The sequence below is a fragment of the Oncorhynchus nerka genome, linkage group LG9a, assembly GCF_034236695.1.
Source record: "Oncorhynchus nerka isolate Pitt River linkage group LG9a, Oner_Uvic_2.0, whole genome shotgun sequence".
Classification (NCBI taxonomy): domain Eukaryota; kingdom Metazoa; phylum Chordata; class Actinopteri; order Salmoniformes; family Salmonidae; genus Oncorhynchus; species Oncorhynchus nerka.
In genome coordinates, this window is record NC_088404.1 from 39,229,646 (window position 1) to 39,253,078 (window position 23,433).

The 23,433-nt window shown below is 42.9% G+C and overlaps 2 protein-coding genes across 2 annotated transcripts; one reads left to right on the forward strand and one right to left on the reverse strand.

Annotated features, from left to right (window-relative positions):
- Positions 1-2,414: 2,414 nt before the first annotated feature.
- LOC135573391 (N-terminal EF-hand calcium-binding protein 2-like) lies at positions 2,415-11,689 on the forward strand. The gene is made up of 4 exons (XM_065022579.1): positions 2,415-4,473; positions 7,687-7,764; positions 8,794-8,885; positions 9,271-11,689. The coding sequence occupies exons 1-4, from the start codon at positions 4,235-4,237 to the stop codon at positions 9,297-9,299; spliced, it is 438 nt and encodes a 145-aa protein (XP_064878651.1). The 5' UTR covers positions 2,415-4,234; the 3' UTR covers positions 9,300-11,689.
- An 87-nt stretch (positions 11,690-11,776) lies between these two features.
- On the reverse strand, positions 11,777-20,531 carry LOC115134276 (putative sodium-coupled neutral amino acid transporter 8). The gene is made up of 10 exons (XM_029668077.2): positions 20,046-20,531; positions 16,555-16,753; positions 16,163-16,319; positions 15,912-16,016; positions 14,233-14,290; positions 13,395-13,509; positions 12,936-13,083; positions 12,571-12,770; positions 12,414-12,465; positions 11,777-12,296 (listed from the first exon to the last, which is right to left on the reverse strand). Exons 1-10 carry the CDS (start codon positions 20,232-20,234, stop codon positions 12,194-12,196), a joined length of 1,326 nt encoding a protein of 441 aa, XP_029523937.1. The 5' UTR covers positions 20,235-20,531; the 3' UTR covers positions 11,777-12,193.
- Between the last annotated feature and the right edge of the window lie 2,902 nt (positions 20,532-23,433).

Sequence of the window (23,433 nt, forward strand, 5' to 3'; positions counted from 1 at the left end):
CCGTCGAAACTGGTACCAAATCTTAAGAGTGGAAAGTACGGCAGGATTGCCAGTATAGCGAGAGGGGGATGCTGGGAGAGAAGAGCAGAGTATAAAGCATGAAGAGAAGCAGAAATACAAGAATGTGCCTCTAGGTGGCAGCATGGGGTATCTGGAGCATGTAACCAGAATAGCAATTTCTGAAAGTAGGCTGCCCAGTAAGAGTGTAAAAAGTTGGGTAGTGCAAGCCCTCCACTAAACTTGCATCTCTGAAGTAAAGATCTCCTGACTCTGGGTACCTTTCCTCCCCAGATAAATGTGGTAACTAAATGTGGTAAAAAAAAAATAATAATAAACTTTGATAAAAACAATGGAATCATTTGAAATAGTTAAAGGAACATTGGGTAAATCCTTTTTACAGCATTAATCATTCCTATAAGTGATAGTGGTAAGCTACTCCATCTCTGAAAATCAGATTTCATTTGCATAAGGAAGGGGGCAAAGTTTGCAGAAAAAAGAGCATGTAATGAACGAGTTACGTTCACTCCAAGGTATTTGAAATCAGAGTGGCTAAGCTGAAAAGCTGTAGCGCTGCTGGATTGATTTGAAAGCACTCACTGTTCTGGAGATTCAGCTTGTAACCCGGAGAAAGAGCCAAAGTTCTCCAGAATTGAAAGGATAGAAGGTAAACAGGTTACAGGGTTATTTACAAAAATAAACAAATCATCTGCGTATAATGATAACCTATGTTCAACTGCTTCCTGTATTACATATTGGAAAGAGGAGGATGCACGTGAAGCTACTGAAAGGGGCTCAATGGCGACAGCAAATAACTAAGAGGAAGATGGGCAGCCTTGGCGTGTCCCACGTTCCAGGGCAAAATAATCCGTACAGGTGTCATTGGTACCAACAAGAGATGGATCCATGAGCTAAATTTGTCCCCAAATCCATTTTTTTACGAAAGCAAATAGGTACTATCATTCAATTCTGTCGAATGCCTTCTCTGCGTCTAGGGAGATTGCCACCTCAATTTGTTTTGAATAAATTATGTAAAACAGTGTCCGAATATTTAAAAAATGAATATCTGTCCTTTATAAAAACCGGTTTGTTCCTGTGATATGAGTCCTGGTAAGACTACTTCCAGACGCCTCGCTTTCACCTTCTCAAGCACCTTTACATCCACATTAAGGAGGCTTAGGAGCCTAAATGAAAAACAGGAAGAACAGGGTCTTTCCCCTTCTTAAGGAGAAGCACTATTGAAGCCTGTGTTAGGGTAGGTGGCAGTGAGCCACGTTCAAGTGACTCGTTATACATAGATAAAAGTAAAGGGGCTAACTTGGTATGGAATTTCTTAAAGAACTCAGTTGGAAACCCATCCGTTCCTGAAGCTTTGCTGCTCTGCATTGGCTTGATAGACTGAATAACTTCTTCAAGGCTGAGAGGAGAATATTGGTCATCTGCAGCCTCAACTGTGGGAGTCTCCAGTTCACCCAAAAATGTAGTCATATTGGCAGTATCTGATGGAAATGTAGACGTATACAGGGAGGTGTAGAAAGATTTGAAGGTGTCATTTATCCCTGTAAGGTCAGAAATCAAGTTACGAGAGGAATCTTCAATTTGGTGAATCAGATGGGTAGTAGCGCTGCGTTTTATTTGGTGTGCAAGCAGACAACTTGCTCTGTCGCCATGTCCATAGAAGATATCACGTGAATGCAATAGTAATCGTTCTGCATCTGTAGTGAACAAGAGATTGAATTCCTGATTGTAAGTTCAAGCGTTGCTTATATAGCTCTGGGGATGGCGTCAGGGCATATCGATGGTCTAAGTCAAGGATGACTTTAATGAGATGTTCTAGTTTAACTTTCCGAGTTTTGTTTAAATGAGAAGAATAAGAAATGTTTTCTCCTCTAAGATAGGCCTTAAGTGATTCCCATAAGAGAGAATGAGAGGTTGAGCTTGTCTGATTGGAAAAGTGAAAATGATCAATAGAAGTGGAGATAACGTTACAGAAGTCTGCATCAGACAGGAGAAGAGAACCGAAGTTTGTCCTGACAGGACTAGGTCGAGGGCTAAAGGTCTATGGTCAGAAATTACAATGGATAAATATTCAGAAGAGGTGACATTTGGGTGTAACTTATGATCAATAAAGAAATAGTCAATATGAGAAAATTAATGGTGTACATGTGAAAAGAAAGAATACTCTCTTGCCTGGGGATTCTGAAACCTCCAGGGATCTGTACACCCATTCTGACCCATAAAACCTGAGAAGGACTTTGACATAGCAGAAGGAGACATAGTTCTGGGGTTGGAGTGGTCTAAAGCCACTCTAATAACACAATTCAGATCCCCGCCAAATATCAACCCATTGTAAATTCAACATCATCAAAATTTGGAGCATATATATTGACCACTACTACAGGTGTTTGCCAAATGGTGCCAGTTATGATTAAATATCTCCCAATACTGGCTGAAATAACATTAGTAGTAGATAAATGTATTATTTTACTAACCAAAATTGCAACACCTCTAGAGTCTGAGTGGAAAACCTGACTGAACCTGGAGTTTTGTAGCCTTGAATGATCTTTAATGCATAAATGGGTCACTTGTAAAAAAAATACCTTTTAGCTTTTTCAAATGGGAGAAAACTCTTGACAGGATTATTCATTGTCTTAGTATTCAAGGATAAAAACGTTCTAGGATTAGGCCTACCTATTCCAATATTACTATTATTAGCGTTGTTAGCCATCTAAAATATTGAAAGGAAAAAGGTGTGAAAACAAACCAAGTATTTGCAAAAATAACAGAGAAAACTGATGAAAAAAGCTAATTTGTTTTTTTTTAATTGAAAGGACCAAAAAAAGGTCACTCCCCCTCCCACCAAAATCCGAAGTCTCCTTCCCCAGCGAATAGAGACAGCAGATTGACGTTTGCGCAGCTTCAGTACATATAAACAGAAACCCTTCCTTTCCTAACGCGGAGAGGCTCCATAGCACGAGTAGTGAAACACATTTGAAAAGAAATTCACAAAATGGTAAAGTAGGTCAACAGATAACCAAAACATGGTCAGAAAATCCCATAACAGTAAAACAAAACCGTCCTGACTCGGGGAGTCTTCAATCAGTGCAACATGTGCAATGTCTCGTAAGGATGGCCAAATAAGTGTCCCGCAGTATGTTGCCCTTTTACAAAAAAGAAAAGGGGCAGAGTGTCTGTACATGTACAAATGATCAATGGGGTGTAATAAAGTCGTGAAAAGACCTTCAGTAAGTATCTATATTAAAAATCTAGGAAAGCTCTGCAAAAGCCTTAAAAGCTTAAATAACAACCACACAAGACAGTATTAGTCATTTTTATCAGGGTTCAATAGTGTTTCTGCAGAGTAGAAAAGGAATGGCAACAGGGGGAAAATGTCCCTGCAATAAAAATCAAAACATACCTTCGACTTGGAGGGTAGGTTAGGTTATGCATGCTAACTGGCAAAAGAGTAGGTCATAGATCCAAGGAACGGCTCAGAAGTGACTGTCGAACCGACACTGGGCATCCTGGTGGGAGTCGAACTGTAGCTTGTCGTCTCCGCCCACTGGGGAGGGGCCAAGGGGCTCTGTTCAGCTTCGGGGGTGATGGAACTATGGCAGGACCAGCACCTCCACAAAGAAGTCTGACATGAACTTAACTGAGTCCCCTCCTTCAAGTTTCTCTGGTATACCAATAACCCAAAGATTGCAATGGCGAGAAAGGGATTCCACGTCATCAGTCTTGTCAATCAGCTTTTGGTTTTCGGAGCTCAGACGGGTGACCATTTTCTCAAGGGCTACTATGCGGTCACTGTAGTCACACAGGTCATGTTCAAAGCCGCCAAGTCGTTCATCTGCAGTGGCTCGGACACCATCCAGGACGGTGGAGAAGCGGGGCCAGAGCAGCATCAATGGCAGTTTTGAGCTGGGTGGCAATGATAGTTGTAATTTCTGAGTCCAGAACCGTATGGAGGTTCTGACGATCTGTGTGGAGTGTGACCATATGAGAATCCGTAACTGTTGGACTGGAGTCGGCGTCATTACCATTCACGTTTGCCATCACGGTTGAAACGTTAGTTACAGGTCTTCTGCGCCTCAGATCGTGTGACATTTGAATCAAAAAGGTAACTTACGAACTCATCAATCAAATCTGATATTTAAGAAAGTTGAATGCAAAGTAAAAATGTGGCAAATTTAATTAATGCGTACAAGCCTCGTCCACAAACTTCTTCTCCACTCACATGCTAAACCAGGAGCCCCATCACATGATCAAATGGATTTCCTTACCTATTTTTCTGCTTTTATCTCCCTCTTTTTCTCAACCCCTCACGTTTTACTTCTGTCTGTCTTTCTTTCTTTCTGTCCAGTCCCTGTACCTGATTCGTCAGGAGATGACGGTATCCCAGAAGCAGCTGGGAGAATTCTGTGAGGCCCTGAAGCAGTACCTGAAGAATGTCTCTGCTGAAAGAGACTGCTTCCAGTGAGTCCACCTATTTAACTTTATCTGTGTATCTTTCATTGTCCATCTCACACAATACCTTGCATGACCATTTGTCCACTGTGCGTGTTATTCACAACCTAACTGGTTATCTACCAGTGGAGGCTCTTCAGAGGAGGAAGGGGAGGACCAACCTCCTCAGTGAATTTCATTTTTTTTTTAAGTACAACATTGAAAAAGTTATCCTTTTTAGATTAAACTATACTAAATATATTCACGTCACCAAATAATTGACTAAAACATACTGTTTTGCAATGAAGGTCTTCAGTAGTCTCAACAGCACTCTGTCGGGTAGCACCATGGTTTAGCCGGAGGACAGCAAGCTTCCTTCCTCCTCTTGGTACATTGACTTCAATACAAAACCTAGGAGGCTCTTGGTTCTCACCCCCTTCCATAGACTTACACAGTAATTATGACAACTTCCGGAGGACGTCCTCCAACCTTTCAGAGCTCTTGCAGCATGAACTGACATGTTGTCCACCCAATCAAAGGATCAGAAAATGAATTTAGTACTGAAAGCATAAGCACAGCTAGCTAGCACTGCAGTGCATACAATGTGGTGAGACAATAGTTGAATAAATGAGTTTATTCAAAAATGAAGGAGAAGCAAGAGAGAGAGAGTGTAATTTTTTTTCACTTTCAGTTTCACTTACTTAGATAGCAAATGCAACTGGCTAGTTTAGTTACTCAAACACCCGGCTTAAACAGAGGGATGCTATGTTAGCTAGATGGCTGTGACTATCCAACACAACACTGGAACTCTTCCAAGTCAAGGTAATCTTTTGGATTTATTCATTTATTGCCGGTGTAGTAGCTTAGTGACTATACACTGTAACGTTACTGCATGATTGTAGCGGGTTTACTAACACATTAGTTCTATTAGCTATGTTGACTAGGAAGTTACTTTAGATAATATGTAGGCTGTGTGTAGCGGTTATGACATGGTTTGGCTAGAAAAAATGTTTTTTGCCTGGTCACAAACAGATGATGTGTTGTTCATTGAAGTCCACAAACGAAGGGAAAAGGCGAATTTGTCCAATAGAAACTCTTGTTTGCAACTGATGAATGATTACACCCTAGATAAGCTAGATGCAGGCAAGAGTGTGCAAGGCAATATTGAATGTGTCACTGTCCGTCATCAAATTTTTATCTCGACCTGTGTGCACTTACGTTGTAAACTTCATTCTTAGGCTAGGTTGTAGCAACCTCGTGATGGGTATAGGGAAATTGTAGTGTCATGACGTAGCCTAAACCTATCGATGTTACATTGAACTGGGTGAATGGAATATGCATGACAGTCATCCAACATGCTGTAATAGAAATAAGGTCATGCTCATGAAAAACAAATGGTCCTCCCTCATCATAAACAGCACTGATTGCCATCTACTGACCATGCTCAAGTACTTTACCAATCTTCAATATACAGCTTAATATTGTGAGACAGATGACCTGACAGAAGCCTTTTCAAAACTCAAATACATTACAAGTTTTAAAAGTAAAGTACTACTGCAACAGGGTGATCAAATTAAGATCCTACATCTGTAATGCTTATTTTGTCACAATGCTCCGCAAGGTACTAATCTCATCACAAAGTATAATGGCAGGAAGGCTCAGGGAGGAAACTCAGAGGGAGCATGAATAGATATTAGAAAATAATGGACAAATAAGTCAACATTGCAGATAGGGAGAGACAGAGCGACTCTGCGTGCTGGTGTGTACAGGTTATGGATGGTTGAGGGAGCCTCTGGCAGAGAAAGGATGTGCTGGGGACTGAAGAGGCAATCAGACTGGATAAACCTGTTTAACACGCTGTTGTCCTCTGCCTCTCCACAACCATCATCAACCAGGAGGAATCTCCATGTGACAAGGGACAATGAACTGGAAAATAGGGCTGAGCAGATTAGAGAAACCTGGACAGAACCTCTCAGTTCGTCTTGCTCTGAGCTGAGGTAATGTACGGCAGCCTACTGCACAACCTCCAGTATGCTTTAGAGCACTGCTGTCATAGCAAGGAAAGAGCTGATTTGTAGAGAAGATGACATGTATATCCACTATTACTGCTGCTGCCTGTAGCACAAATGTATCTTCTTTCCTATCAATGTAGCAGCAGATTCTCATGCCCAGGGTGTGTAAGACTCAGTTCAAAAGGACAAGTTCTTCTACAGTCGGTTTCAGAGCGACTCCCTGGAGCCAAGTCCAGAAAATAGGCTGGCTACTGTCATCAGCATTTTGTAGTCTCATCATAATACACTTAGGGATGGTGAATAATTGATCACTTAGGAATTGGGCTCTGACTCTGTACTGTGAATAGACTGTTTTCTTTCTCTCTCTCATTCTCACATTACCACTATTTAAGTCTAAAACGTTATTTTCCTCCCTCATGTCTCTACTATTGTTTCCTATAAGTGCTTCTACATGGTACTAATACATCCTGCAAATGATGCCATAAGAATATGTCCTCCTTTTTAAGGCCTTGAATTTACACATACACACAAACAACCCACAGACAAACACACAAACATTGACAAAGTTATGGGAAGGAAGCACACGTGTGGATGCACAAACACACACTCAAACACCCTCCCCTTGTGCGCATCTTTCTTTTAGATGGACACACATTGACTTGGACATGGGGGTTTTTTCGGTTTGAAGAATGTGATTGTGGAGCCTCGCTACAGCAGCGGCCCCCGTCAAATAAAACAACGCAGTGGTCTGATCTAGATGTAACCTCAGACAGAGAGCTGTCAGCTGTAATAGAAGCGTTCAGCAGGTCAATAAGATGTGTCAGGAGTCTCTCCAGTTGCGAGCTCCACTGTGATGGAAGGAAACAGAAAACCCAGCTCATACAGTAGAACTCTTTTACTGCACTAAACCCCTGAGACACAGGTCAGCCGTCTGAACCACTACTGCCCTCCAGTGGAGGATTATGCGTGGGAGTGAGTGGAGCTGAAGTCAAGTAACTTTGGGCTTCTACTATAATGGTTGACTATGGGTGTCTATTATTATGGTTTATATGGCGTGAAAGTGTTTCTGTGCTCAACTACCGCACATCACTCTCTGACATCTGTCTGCGTAAACTTATTGGCAATTCACTGTTTTTATTAAAATATTTGATTGTTCTCCAATGTCATCTGCCCATTATTGACTTGCCAGTGTCTTACTCTCTCTCTCTTTTTGTATTCCTTTCTTCCTCAGTGTGACTGCAGTGCGGCTGCCAGATGGGCTCTCCTTCGTGGTGTATGAGTTCTGGGATGGAGAGGAGGAGTGGAAAAAGTAAGTTCTAGAATTGTGTCTCATCTCACCCATGGAGTCATCCCTCCCTCCCCCACATCTCCTGACCCTTCACCCCTTGGTCTTCTTATAATCCCCATAGGTACAATGTCCAGAAAATATGGAATCAATAATGCACAATAATTTTTTTGTTTGTTGAATCTTACCCCTTTTTCTCCCCAATTTCGTGGTATCCAATTGTTTAGTAGCTACTATCTTGTCTCATCGCTACAACTCCCGTACAGACTCAGGAGAGACGAAGGTTGAAAGTCATGCGTTCTCCGATACACAACCCAACCAAGCCGCACTGCTTCTTAACACAGCGCGCATCCAACCCGGAAGCCAGCCGCACCAATGTGTCGGAGGAAACACTGTGCACCTGGCAACCTTGGTTAGCACGCACTGCGCCCGGCCCGCCACAGGAGTCGCTGGTGCGCGATGAGTCAAGGATATCCCTACCGGCCAAGCCCTCCCTAACCCGGACGACACTGGGCCAATTGTGCATCGCCCCACGGACCTCCTGGTCACAGTCTCTGGTGGCACAGCTGGCACTGCAGTACAGCGCCCTTAACCACTGCGCCACCTGGGGGGACTATGCACAATCATTTGACATGTTGGTGTCTACTATTTTGTAAGCACAGTTCATATATGAGATATGTGTTTGTTTTTTTACACAATTGGGTAGATGATTACAGAAGAGCCGTCATTGCTTAGTGTTTTTGTTTAAATGTTCATACAAAGCTAACATCTGGAATCAGACTTTGGTTAAGCAGACTCCAGAGGTACAGAGCTCTATCACGGCAGGAACCTATCTACAGCTATAGCCACTGAATAAAGCTGACATACTACTGTATAATTACTTATTGATGTTTTGGGGGATGTGCCGAGGCTGTAACGAGTCTCTATCTTTCAAGTTCTCTATCGTCTATGGGGCGTAGGAGAACTGAAGGAGTGAGCGTGTGTGCATCTGCATGCATGGGTGTGTGAGTCTGTGTTTACATGTGATCTTATGCCCTCCACCTCTGCCCTCAGGCACCTCCAGGCTGCATCCTTCAAGGCCTTTCAACATGTTAAAGTTGACACTCTGTGCCAGCCGGAGGCTGTGTCCACTGTTGCTGTGCCAGGTTAGTCTCCTGAGAGAGAGCTGGCATAGAGCACAATCTCCTGCGTAATGCTGGCATAGTGCCGTATATCTGGGATGGGGAGCCCTGATAGCGATGGAACCTACTGGTGGAGAGAACTGTTTGAAGTAGAGCAGTCAGGGAAAACACATACCCTGATATTTATTATATTTACTTATTGTTATTGGTATAAATGCATGTCATAGACTTACCTCAGGCAAACCTGAAAATATATGACATTCAATTGAATTATATTATGCAGTGTATCATCATTGTTTTATCACATTGAGCAGAGAAACACTAGACCTGAGTGTGAAAGTGTTGTAAATGATTTATCTATTCCTGAGCTGCTTGTCTAACTGAACTCCCTCGCTCTCTCTCCCTGCAGCCGCCTGGTGCAGCCTGAGCAGAGACTGATGGGGGTGGGGACGCATCGCCTAAGTCCACAACACCCCCATCCTTAGCTCCCACATACCCCCTTTACCTCACTCTCACCCCCACAATCCCTCTTTCTCTCTTTTGTAAGTACATGTTTACACAGTGTCTGTTTGATATTGAGACAAAATGGAAGGCATCAATTGCAGTGAATATTAAACAGTGCATTAAAGCGAGATTACCGCCATCCAATGCATTTGTTCATTGTATCGTTCACCCTCAAGTCATTGTAGAAATGAGGTGAACAGTTAACCTGCTTTTGAGGCTCTAGTGCATGTCATCAATTTTGACTAAAAGACATGAACCTGATGCTGCTGCTAATGACAGAGTAATAGAGCCCTCAACATTCATCTCTATCAAGCTGTGAAGGTTAGTTTTTTTCCTGTTGTGTTAAGAGTACTTGTATGAATCAGCAATGGATATATTAGCTGTTAAAGTTTAGTAAAATTATATGAAAACATGTTCTATTATAATTATATTTGTATTGACGTCTTTAGTGGTAAAGTGCAAAATTCTTCAGAAGAAGAGGTCACAACAAAAGCAGCGAAACTTGTGGTTTGCTGCAGACAGTTTCCCTTTTGAACAACTAATCTCAAGCCTTAAACATCAGCATGGGGTTGAGGTTGTAGGATTTCCAATAATGGAGTTGCTGCAGATCCAACTTCACGGGATCTTTTTTCTCTCAGGACCTTTAGTTCTGAAGCTTCTGGCCATGTTTCTTGACCTCTAGTTCACACACTCATTTTTGTGGTCTCCTTGCCTTCACATTTCTCACTGATGATAATTTGTCAAGTCCATGCAGCATCTGCATACCAATCATTTGATCGCAATCAGTTTCATGGGGATGTGCATTTAGATCTTGAGTTATAGTGTTGTTTTGAATGATGTACAGTGAGCAAATTTTAGAGCAGATGGTGTTACCTGTACCATAGCCTACAGAGACTGTGCATAAAGTAGAGAATAAACACATGAGCAGGACATGATCCACACATGCACAGAATCTTTAGGACCTTTAGTCGAGGGAATAAAGATCTGGGAAAAGTCAGATCCGCAGCCACGGCCTTCCCATAAACACAGAGTCATTTGATTTTAAACCTCTAACGCACAGCCATATATTACAATCACAATGTTCATTGCAATTGAGCAAAAAGGAGATGTTTCACATATCAAGCAAATGATAGTAACCGAAAATATATCAGAAAGAATGTTCACCCACCAACCCAGTTGAAGAACCTCTTGTGCACATCTAGGCGCATGACTAGTTTGTCCAACTCCAACAACCTGAAATCAACATGATCCAACAGACCCAGTCGAAAAGCACAATGTAAATTAATGAGATATAGCGATTACATATATTTAAAGTATGAGTGTATTACAAATTATCTCAATAAAAGTGTTTTATCTATAAACAATAATGTATGAATCACTCATCTTGATCTACCTTTAGAGGGTGGAATCTTTCACCCACTTCTCCATTTAATTTCTTAGTTTGTCCTGTAAGCACATGCTGGTGGCAAGCTTGTCCTTAACCAATTGGGGGATATCAAACCCTCACTCCCCAGGATAAGATATCATCTCAGATAATTATATGTAAGTAATAACAAAGACTGTCCTTGTTCACTGTAAAAATACAACTTTATTTACTTGGCTTTGATCATAACTAGGACCACCACTGAAATGAAAATCACACATGTTCAGTTCCATCTCTGGTGCTAAGCCACATTGCACTTTTCTTTGGGAGAACCCTGGACTTCTCCGTGTTAATACACCCGTGATATTAATCAATAGCACGCCTTGGGCTTCATATTAGCCTCAGCATCAGTATTACAGAGCAAGAGCATGGCTCCCTTGTTGACAGACTTATGTGGGGAAATTCTACTGGAAAGGTTTTCTATCCGTAGCTTCCGTTGGGTTCTGTATGAACAGGTCAGAGCCAGTCAGAACATGCCAATTCTATTTCTGTAACATTCCAGGCTGTTCCCTAAACTGTGCAACCAAATTCATTCTCCCCATCTCTTGAGTGCATGTTAAAATGAATGTCCAGTAACTTATTTAATGTAGTATTTAGCCATGTTACTTTCACTGGGTTTTGTGGATTTCTTATTTGTCTTTTATAGTATTCCTATAAAAAAGGACAGACAAAACAAATATACATATGAATAGAAAATGGCATACAGAATGAACATTCACTTTTATGGCAGTGTTTAGAGAAATGCTCATTCTTATACTTCTGTATGTTTCAGTAAAATGACTTTCTCTCTGAGTGTAGAGACTTATTGCAGGGATGCAAGTACCATATTTAGTCTTAAAACTGTTGAAATTCTAGATAATGTAGAATGATAAAACTCAATAAAATGGAAATACACCATGAATCTGTTGCTTCATTGCTTTACATTTCTGGGAAAGCATGCACACAACATGTAGTATGAAGACTAATGAAAAGCAAATGCCAGTGCATATTTCCTATAAAACATTTTACTTCTGATAAACATGTCAATACAATGAAAATCATCGACATATTGTACACAAAAGTCAGAATCGTAACTTGAGACAGCAACCTATGTGAGAATACACCATTTATGTTCATTCAACATATCAAAGCAAACACCACACACACATTAACAAAAAGTAAAAAATAACTCACTTTCTCCCCCAGCCCCATATGACGTGTTCACTCTATGGCCATCCTTTCATTATGGCTGAAAATACTTTTTTTTAACCTACTATGTAAACTTCCATTCTGATTTCCTTCAGTGTATCAGACAGTGAGCAGAACACATGAAATAATAGCAAAGTAAGAAGAATAAGAATAGAAAACTCCCCTATTCCTACCCAGTCAACAACTCTCACACAATGAAGACATATACCAGTTAGGATTAGAGCTTATTGAGGAGCTGTATGATGGCGATGGTGGTGCTCTGTCCAAAGATGAAGGCCCCACAGATCAGAGTGATCATCCCCCATGTTGTTAGGACCACTCTGAGAGGGAATGGGGGAGGGGGAGTGAGAAAATAAAGGAGAACATGGTGTCAATGAAAAGAAGGATTTGAATGGATGAATGGTTTGAATAAGTGACCATGATTGGTTTAAACTCACCGTGTTTTGAAAGATACTTGCTCTGACTGCATGGCAAATACTAGACATAGCCCTGCACACAAGCAGATAAAGCAAACATACATTATCTCTGCTGGTTCGATTCACAAACAACTGTGTGGGAGAGAGTGAAGGAGTGAAAGGGGGATAATTTTCCCACCTGGGAAGATGAAAATGAAAAATGCGCTGATTCCCCCAATGATACTGATAACCTTGCTGATGTCTGGGATGAACATGGCAATGAGCAGGGTGACGGTGATCCAGGCTATAGTCAGCCCCACGCGGCTACAGTTCTCATACGACTCGGTCACAACGTGGAAGCGCCGACGGAAACTCAGCAGTGGGTCCTGAATCACGGACCTGATTGCAGAACGTTAGAGACACTGCAATGAGACTCACTGGGTCAAACAGACAAATTTACTAACAAGTTCTTTATTTCGACTTAAAATGTTCTGATTTAAATGGCCAATGAATGATATTTCTATGTAATGCCCATTATTAAATGCTCTCCAGCCATCATGTTACCTTCCTAGCAGGAGGATAATGGGGAAGATGGTGATGATAGAGATCCCAAAGAGCAGTCTTGCAATGATCATGAGGACATCGTCCCCTGTGTATGACATCAGAATATCTGCTGCAACATCCTTGCCAAATGTCAGGTATCCGTAAACACCTGAACCAGAAAGGGAGGGGAAACATTCAAACACCAACTGTCCCTTAAAGGTTCTTCAGCTGTCTCCATAGGGGAACCCTTTGAAGAACCCTTTTAGGTTTCAGGTATAACCCTTTATGGTTCCATGTAGAACCCTTTCCACAGAGGAAACCTTAAAGGGTTCTACCTGAAACCTAAAAGGGTTCTCCTGTGGGGACAGCCAAAGAACCACTTTGGAACCTTTTTTTCTAAGAGTCTACAATTGTATAGTCACTGTGTTCACTACAATCACTTGGTGCTATGAGCCGGAGTATTGAAGGGATGAGTCTCACCAGTTAGAGAGTAAATGACCAGGCAGAAGAACATGGACACCACAGAGATGAACACCCAATGGGACAGGCTTTTGTTCTCCATGCTGCTGTAGATGGCTATGCAGGCCTCGTGACACTGGAGCACAGAATGATACAGAACAGAACATGGCAGGCTCAGAACGCAAAGCTCAGAGAAACATAACTACATAGACCTGTGACGGGCTTGAGTCCTCTGAATCATTCTGGTGGCCAGTTAGTCTCAATGTAAGGGCCAGAGCTATGTATAGCATGGGGCTCCACAGCTCTTAATGCTCCCAATCATAGAACGTCAGATCCTTTGTCACAAGCTGACAATTCAACTATATACATTAACCTGGAAGAACCTTGCTAGTGTTTCTCGATCAAATTTTACTCAACATTCCTCCATCCACATTCCTTCAGGATTCCCATCCTTCCTCTTTTTTTCACCAGCTCAGTAATCAATCAGCCCGGGGGTGCAGGGGCTCAGGGAGCTGGGATTTGTCTGCCGCCCTCCCCACTTCCCTTTTATTACATTTCTGACAATCCCCCTGTGTTTCCTTGGTTACTCAGAAGATTAAACAATACCTCTGAAAATGAGTAATATTTTCCTCCAATCTTACCCAAGTTAAAATATTGAACAGAGAAACAGCTCTCCTCTGCCGGATAGCCTGAGGCTCTGTTGGACTGTGATGACTGACCACTCCTCAATAGACAGCTCCTCAATTGACCAGAATTTGGGGTAAATGCCAGACTTTTAACCATTGGCTTCATAAAGAAAACAAATATATCCTCACAAGTGACCACTTTGAAAACCAAACATGTTTGAAGCCGTACTCACCTGAAAGCCAAAGCAGATGGTTGGGATAACGCTGAACATCGAAGCCCAAGAGCTTATTCTACAGAGAGACGACAAGAAAACTTCAGAGTGGCTCTTAAAAGGGCCTTTTCAACAAGACCTAATCTGACCTGAGGCAATTTCAGTCTTTTACAGTTTCTGTCAATCACACCGACACATTACAATGTGTGGGCTGAGGGCTCGGACTCCACTCCCAGACAGTCAAAATGTAGCTCAAAATGAAAATACCTTTAACAACGGAACAAGGACTAAAAGCTCCTAATATTAAAAGGGCATCTTAGATCCTGATCTCACAGACTTTTTACAGGTTACATTTAACTTGACAGCATTTTCAGACTATATCGATATGATTTTATGATAGGCCTATGCTGAAGGCCATCACATAGGCCATCACATAGGCCTGCGCTGAAGGCCATCACATAGGCCTGCGCTGAAGGCCATCACATAGGCCTGCGCTAAAGGCCATCACGTAGGCCTGCGCTAAAGGCCATCACGTAGGCCTGCGCTAAAGGCCATCACGTAGGCCTGCGCTAAAGGCCATCACGTGAGGCCTGCGCTAAAGGCCATCACGTAGGCCTGCGCTAAAGGCCATCACGTAGGCCTGCGCTAAAGGCCATCACGTAGGCCTGCGCTAAAGGCCATCACGTAGGCCTGCGCTAAAGGCCATCACGTAGGCCTGCGCTAAAGGCCATCACGTAGGCCTGCGCTAAAGGCCATCACGTGGCCTGCGCTAAAGGCCATCACGTAGGCCTGCGCTAAAGGCCATCACGTAGGCCTGCGCTAAAGGCCATCACGTAGGCCTGCGCTAAAGGCCATCACGTAGGCCTGCGCTAAAGGCCATCACGTAGGCCTGCGCTAAAGGCCATCACGTAGGCCTGCGCTAAAGGCCATCACGTAGGCCTGCGCTAAAGGCCATCACGTAGGCCTGCGCTAAAGGCCATCACGTAGGCCTGCGCTAAAGGCCATCACGTAGGCCTGCGCTAAAGGCCATCACGTAGGCCTGCGCTAAAGGCCATCACGTAGGCCTGCGCTAAAGGCCATCACGTAGGCCTGCGCTAAAGGCCATCACGTAGGCCTGCGCTAAAGGCCATCACGTAGGCCTGCGCTAAAGGCCATCACGTAGGCCTGCGCTAAAGGCCATCACGTAGGCCTGCGCTAAAGGCCATCACGTAGGCCTGCGCTAAAGGCCATCACGTAGGCCTGCGCTAAAGGCCATCACGTAGGCCTGCGCTAAAGGCCATCACGTAGGCCTGCGCTAAAGGCCATCACGTAGGCCTGCGCTAAAGGCCATCACGTAGGCCTGCGCTAAAGGCCATCACGTAGGCCTGCGCTAAAGGCCATCACGTAGGCCTGCGCTAAAGGCCATCACGTAGGCCTGCGCTAAAGGCCATCACGTAGGCCTACGCTAAAGGCCATCACGTAGGCCTATGCTAAAGGCCATCACGTAGGCCTATGCTAAAGACCATCACGTAGGCCTATGCTAAAGGCCATCACATAGGCCTATGCTAAAGGCCATCACATAGGCCTATGCTAAAGGCCATCACATAGGCCTATGCTAAAGGCCATCATAAAAGCATATCAATATTGTTCACGTCACTCAGACTAAGGACAGAAATTGCTCAAAGGTCAAACTAATATGAATTGGGATTACAAGCACTCACCCACTTGTGTACAAGGGGGATATATGCACATCACTGCTCTCTCTTGTGTGATATTTCACAATGATGGCCACTGTTAGGTATGTAGCCGCCAGAGTACCTAAAACACTTCAAAAAGAGGGAAAGGGTTGAGCATAACATGAGATTGAATATGGCAGTAACAGCCACACAAATGTTGCAATGTTCTGCACCAAGTAGCCTGGGCTTAAATCTTTGCAATGCTGTAGTACACTGCCCACAAATGACTCACCCACCTTATGTACTTCTGAATACTGATCTCTTTAGGGATGGAGAGAGGGAGGATGAGGAAGACACACAGGAGGATGAGGGCGAAATGCGGGTGTGTGTACCAGTGGTATGGCATATCTGTCTCGGGCAATCCAGTGATCAACTCATAAAGGGAGATGCATACTGCAAGACAAACACATGAATTACATAAAGAAACATGTATCAGATACTGTTTATGAAGTTGAAAATCTATATCATTAACCTATTTCCAATGATCATCATTACATAATGAGAAGTGGGGACAGGAAAATCTGATGATAGTTCAGGAAGGAATGACTTTATTATGAAAACGGTAACATAACCCAGTAAGAGATAGTTAGGGAGTCATGAAGTCGGGGAGAAGCATGAAGATACTCACGTTTCTCCAGCTGGTCCGACACTATGACCAGGAAGGCCACAGAGATCATGAAGAGGTTGAAGACGAACACGACCTCACAGAGCTGCCCGATGGCAGGCCCACACACATCCTTCACCACGGCCTGGTATGTGTTCTGACCACTGATGGAGGAGGAGTAGCCCAGGATTACCAGGCCACTGATGAGGAACACCAGGGACACCTGAGGCGGAGGAGAGATGAAGATACAATCAAGAGGTTGCTGAGTAGGAGAAGAGAGATGAGATTGAGCAAATAATAAGAGAGTAGGTCTATAACGGATTGGTCTGGCTGACACCAAACTCGAAGTCTTTGTGATTCATGTCAGCCAGGCTAATAAAGGATAACATGGATGAGGGGAAGGGATAACCAGAGGGAATTTCATAGAAAGCTGAATTTAGTGTGTACAACTGCTGAGAATGATGTGCTTGACTGCGGTGCTTTATATTGATTATATACAAAATGAAACAAATTTAAATTGTCAACATTGATGCTATTATTTGATTAAGAATATGTAGGCTACCCAACATTAATCAATTACGCAAGCTATCCGGCTCTTGGCATGTTAACACCTCCTCGACGACACTACGGTGGCAGGCCTGATCACCAACAATGATGAGACAGCCTATAGGGAGGAGGGCAGGGAACTGGCAGTGTGGTGCCAGGACAACAACCTCTTCCTCAACGTCAGCAAGACAAAGGAGCTGATCGTGGACTACAGGAAACGAAGGGCCGAGCACGCCCTTAATTCACATTGACGAGGCTGTAGTGGAGCGGGTCGAGACCTTCAAGTTCCTCGGTGTCCACATCAATAAGGATATATTATGGTCCAAACACACCAACACAGTTGTGAAGATGATACAACAACACCTCTTCCCCCTCAGGATGCTGAAAAGCTTTGGCATGGGCCCTCAGATCTTCAAAAAGTTCTGCAGCTGCATCATTGAGAGCATCTTGACTGGCTGCATCACCGCTTGGTGTGGCAACTGCTTGGCATCCAACCGCAAAGCGCTACAAAGGGTAGTACGTACGGCCCAGTACATCACTGGGACCGAGCTCCCTGCCATCCAGGACCTCTATACCAGGTGGAGTCAGAGGAAGGCCCTAAAAATTGTCAAAGACTCCAGCTACCCAAGTTGTAGACTACTCTCTCTGCTTCCGCACGGCAAGTGGTACCAATGCACCAAGTCTGGAACCAAGAGGACCCTGAACAGCTTCTACCCAAGCCAAAAGATTGCTAAAAAGTTAGTTAAATAGTTAAGCCAAAGCCTCCCGGGTCGCGCAGTGGTCTAAGGCACTGCTTCGTAGTGCTAGCTTTGCCACCAGAGACTCTGGCTTCGAGCCCAGGCTCTGTCGCAGCCGGCCGCAACTGGGAGGCCCATGGGGCGATGCATAATTGGCCTAGCGTCGTCCGGGTTAGGGAGGGTTTGGCCGGTAGGGATATCCTTGTGTCATCGCGCACTAGCGACTCCTGTGGCGGGCCGAGCACAGTGCGCGCTGACCAGGTCGCTAGGTGTACAGTGTTTCCTCCGACACATTGGTGCGAATGGCTTCCGGGTTGGATGCGCTCTGTGTTAAGAAGCAGTGCGGCTTGGTTGGGGTGTGTTTTGGAGGACGCATGGCTCTCGACCTTCGTCTCTCCCGAGCCCGTACGGGAGTTGTAGCGATGAGACAAGACAGTAACTACTAACAATTGGATACCTCGAAATTGGGGAGAAAAAGGGGTTAAAAAATAAATAATAATAGTTAAGCAAATAGCTCTCCGGACTGCGTTGAACCTTTTTTCACTAACTTTTTTGACTCATCACATACACTGCTAACTATCTATCTGTCAATTTATTCCTAGTTATATGTACATATCTACCTCAACCTTGTACCCCTGCACATCGACTAGGTTGTGGTCCCCAATATTCCCTCTAAGCTACGCATGTGTCTGGGAGCGTAGCCCGTGCAGAGAATCACAAGACTGAACTTCACTCAACTTTCTAGAGTTTTCCCCGTTAGTTAACACTATCAACGTTTCCCTTTACTGTTGAAATTGTGATCAAATCAATGCAATATTAGCCACTTTCAATGCAACATACTGAAACAAAACAAACTATGCAAGACTTAGTATGCAAAACTATGCAAGAGATTTTGTTGTTGGCAGAGCCCATCGGAATAGGATTCTTTTGCATTGACAGGCATGACTCAGGCCCATACTGTACGCAGACTGGTGCACCATAACCAATCAGAGCTGCAGTAGGCCTATATGCAAATAGACCATTGCCATATATGGATATGTACCATTCACTTTGAACTGGACTGTTTTACAGCATGAGCGGTCGCGATTATTATGCACCTGTTTTAAGATCAAAGTGAGAGCTGCATGTAGCCACGTGTGCACATTTGTTCATATTCTTTGCTAGTTAGTGAGTCATTAGCCCAGTTATAGCTAATGTGTAATCAGCAATGAGGGAGTGATTTCTTCCTACAAGAGCACAAACCTGTACATTTCTATCCATCCTTAAAAAGCAGTCAAGTAAAGAGCTTTTTTTAATGTCTTAAAGGGGCAGTGTTGTATTTTAAAACAGGCTTGAATAAGCTAAGTAGCCAATAGGCAGAGGGTAGCATATTTTGTCTGATTCTCTGTAATAATGGTATGGGAATAATAATAAATGGTATCTTGTAAAGTGGTTTCTTGCATCAAACAACACAACAAAATGTTCAGTCACTTTCTTATCTGAAGGACATGTGGATAAACAGGATAATGTCAAGCCCAGCATGTTTTTTTTTTTCAAAAGTCTTGTGGAATGTAGGCCTACATTGAACACCATATATTGGCTGCTACTGTAGGCTGAATGATATAACCTATTTCCATGTTAAAATGTTGTGATGCATTTTCTCCACCGTTTTTTATGGTAGGCCTACATTATAAATCAAATACTCACAGTAGCCTAATTGGACACTGTTAAAACAGTAAATTAATGGGGGTATAACCACAGTATTCACAGTAAACGTGTGCTGGAAGTTGCACCGAATTTTCACAACCTGAAGTTTGCTCAATGCCAAAAAAAAACAAGGGAACATTGCTGGTACCCATTGCATATAGCCAAGTTATCATTACTCCTTGTGTATCTATTATCAGGTGTTTTACTTTTCTATGATTTCTATATCTTATTTCTCTCTGCATTGTTGGGAAGCTAATAAGTAGACTAGGCATTTCACTGTTCGTCCACACCATTTGTTCACAAAGCACGTGACGAATACAATTTGACTTAATTTGATTCCCAAAACGAATCACCAACCAATTCTATATGTTTCGTTCTACACAGTAAATGACCAGACTAAATCAATAGGTTTGGAGTAGGTCTATATATATCGTTTAAATTGGTTTAAATTACGTGTTAAATTAGGAGGTGGTTAAAATGACGTTTAATAACAGGAATGCATCAAATAATGTAAATTGTGTTACTGGGGTCAGTAAAGTTACTTACCATCTCCACTGCGACCGCGGAGCGAATTCCACCGGCTTTCTCGAAAGCCCATGGGAAGTTGAGAAGTCCCGCACCAAGCGCAGATTTGAGCATGATGAAAATTGCTCCCAAAGATCCAAGTCTTGGGCCATCTGTATCGAGTGTGGGCTTGGCCAGCAAGCTGATGCTTTCCCTCGCCAACTCTTCCATGCTTTGTCAGACTTGCTCCAAACTCTCTGAAAAACCTCTGCGACTCGTGCCAGGCGATGTGTTCACAGGAATCTGCTCAATAAATAAAGGTGAACTAAAAAGGAGGCTGGGGCAAGGATTGGGTTGGGTCCGTGTACTTTTCTTGTTTTGATTTCCTAGTCAAAAAGTAGAAGTTGAGAAACGAAAATTGAAACTCAACTTGTTCTCTAATTTCTCTCATTGATTGTTTCAAAGTTGGACATGGAATAACTTAAAACAAATAACATTTGACATTTTGGGATTTTAGTTTTTCATTTTGTCCATACCTGGAAGTACACTCCCCTCAGAATATTCATGAGCCTTATGGGGTGTGTTTAGAGCCAAGGTTGGCAGCACAAAGAAAGGCTTAGCCTGTGTGTGCCAGGAAGATAAAAAATACTCATGTTAGCTAAGATGCAAAACTTATTATGAAGTTAGCATGCCAATAGAACAAACTCAACTAATTTCAGCTGACTAGCTAGCCCTACCTGGTTACTGGCTATAGTCATGCTAGCTAGTGGAAGTAAGTTAGTCCCTCAACCTGCAACAAGATGAAGCTGCCTGGCCAAAGTTACCTGCTATGGAAAGGTCAGATTTCTCCATTACTTTCTGTTGACACAATTCTAATTAAAGGTCCACTGTATTTAAAGGGGTGGCTTAATTTGCTGAAAACCCCAGGAAGCTGCTGAAGGGAGGACAACTCATAACAATGGCTGGAATGGAGTAAATGAAATGGTATCAAAGACATGGAAACCATGTGTTTGATAAGTTTGATTACCATTCCAAATAGTCAGTTCCAGCCATACTATAAGCCAATCCTTCCCAGTTAAGGTGCCTCAAAACAAAACCAGGTTGGCCAATAGGTATCAACGATGGAACAAAACCATCCCCTAGTAAGAGGGCGCGGGTGGGGAGAGGTTTACTGATATGGATGTTGACTTGTTAAAATCCATTAATGAAAGGCTTGCCAAACTTGATATCTTGGATATATTACGAGAGGACATCAATGCATTATGTGCCAGTCTCGAATTCAGCCAATGCCAGATTGATGATCGAAGGAAAGAGAACATGGCGCTGAAAGGTACTGTAGACTCTATTCATAGCAAGGTGGAGCTGAAAGGTGCTGTAGACTCTATTCATAGCAAGGTGGAGGTGAAATGTACTGTAGACTCTATTCATAGCAAGGTGGAGCTGAAAGGTACTGTAGACTCTATTCATAGCAAGGTGGAGGTGAAAGGTACTGTAGACTCTATTCATAGCAAGGTGGAGCTGAAAGGTACTGTAGACTCTATTCATAGCAAGGTGGAGCTGAAAGGTACTGTAGACTCTATTCATAGCAAGGTGGAGCTGAAAGGTACTGTAGACTCTATTCATAGCAAGGTGGAGCTGAAAGGTACTGTAGACTCTATTCATAGCAAGGTGGAGCTGAAAGGTACTGTAGACTCTATTCATAGCAAGGTGGAGCTGAAAGGTACTGTAGACTCTATTCATAGCAAGGTGGAGGTGAAAGGTACTGTAGACTCTATTCATAGCAAGGTGGAGCTGAAAGGTACTGTAGACTCTATTCATAGCAAGGTGGAGCTGAAAGGTACTGTAGACTATTCATAGCAAGGTGGAGCTGAAAGGTACTGTAGACTCTATTCATAGCAAGGTGGAGCTGAAAGGTACTGTAGACTCTATTCATAGCAAGGTGGAGGTGAAAGGTACTGTAGACTCTATTCATAGCAAGGTGGAGGTGAAAGGTACTGTAGACTATTCATAGCAAGGTGGAGCTGAAAGGTACTGTAGACTCTATTCATAGCAAGGTGGAGCTGAAAGGTACTGTAGACTCTATTCATAGCAAGGTGGAGGTGGTGCAGAGGGAGAACAAACAACTTAAAGAATCATTGCTTGATGTACAGTGTCGATCAATGCGGAACAATCTAATATTCTCAGGGATACCGGAGAATGACAACAGCAGAGGCTGTGAGGACACAGTCCGAGACTTTATGTCAACTCAACTAAAACTGCCCACCGATGTTGTGCGCAATGCCACTTTCTCCAGAGTCCATAGAATAGGCAAGGCCTCTGGAAATAGGCCACGGGCTATTATTGCATGTTTTGATAAATTTAAGCAAAAGGAAATGACAAAGAACATGGGGAGAGAACTCAGAAACACTGATTTTGGAATGAATGATCACTTCCCCACCGAGATCAATGAAAGGAGAAAAAAACTCTATCCCATCATGAAGGAAAAGCGTTGCCTGAATCAACGAGTCTCCATGGTGATGGATAAACTTATTTCAACGGGCAACTGTATCAGGACTCTAGAGTAACTCCCTGGTTATTTTAATTTAATGTTTAAAACTGAGTTTGTGTGTTGTAGTGTATCATGACAACTTCAACTATAAGAAATACATGCTATATTGATCTCCACTTGATAAGGAAAGGGCTGCATATAGCTCAGGTTAATGTATGTAGCCTTCCTAACAAAATACATGAGGTTAAATAATATTCATATTTTGGCTTTGACCGAAACGTATTTAGATGCATCTGTAAATGATGGGCAAATGAACATTCAAGGATATAGTCTACTGAGAAGGGACAGGAACAGGAATGGTGGGGGTGTTGCACTGTATATTCAGAATCATATACCTTTTAAGAGGAGGGATGACCTTAATGTAGGTCAAATAGATGCACTATAGGCTCAAGTACATCTACCTCACCAGGCACCCATATTGGTAGGATGTGTGTATAGACCTCCTAGCTCTAAGGTGTCCTATCTAGATGACTTATGTACTGGGTTTGACCAGGCCACAGATACCAACAGAGATGTATTTATCTTGGGGGATTTTAATATAAATTGGAAGGATCACAATAATTCGAATAGAACAAAATTGATGAGATATGCTAAGAACTGTGGTTTGAAACAAATGGTTAATGATACTACTAGATCTTCAATTAAGTTGGGTCATCGTTCAGACACATGCATTGATCTGATTTTCTGTAATATACCATTGCAATGCTTAAAAGCCAGATCAATGCCAGTGGGCTGGACAGACCATAATATTGTGACCATAACCATGAACACCAAGGTTCCAAAGAAACCCCCTAGGATTGTGGTCAAAAGACATTTTAAAACATTTAATCATGAGTTATTTCTAAATGATTTAGCTGCTGTATCCTGGGAGCTGATTTATCT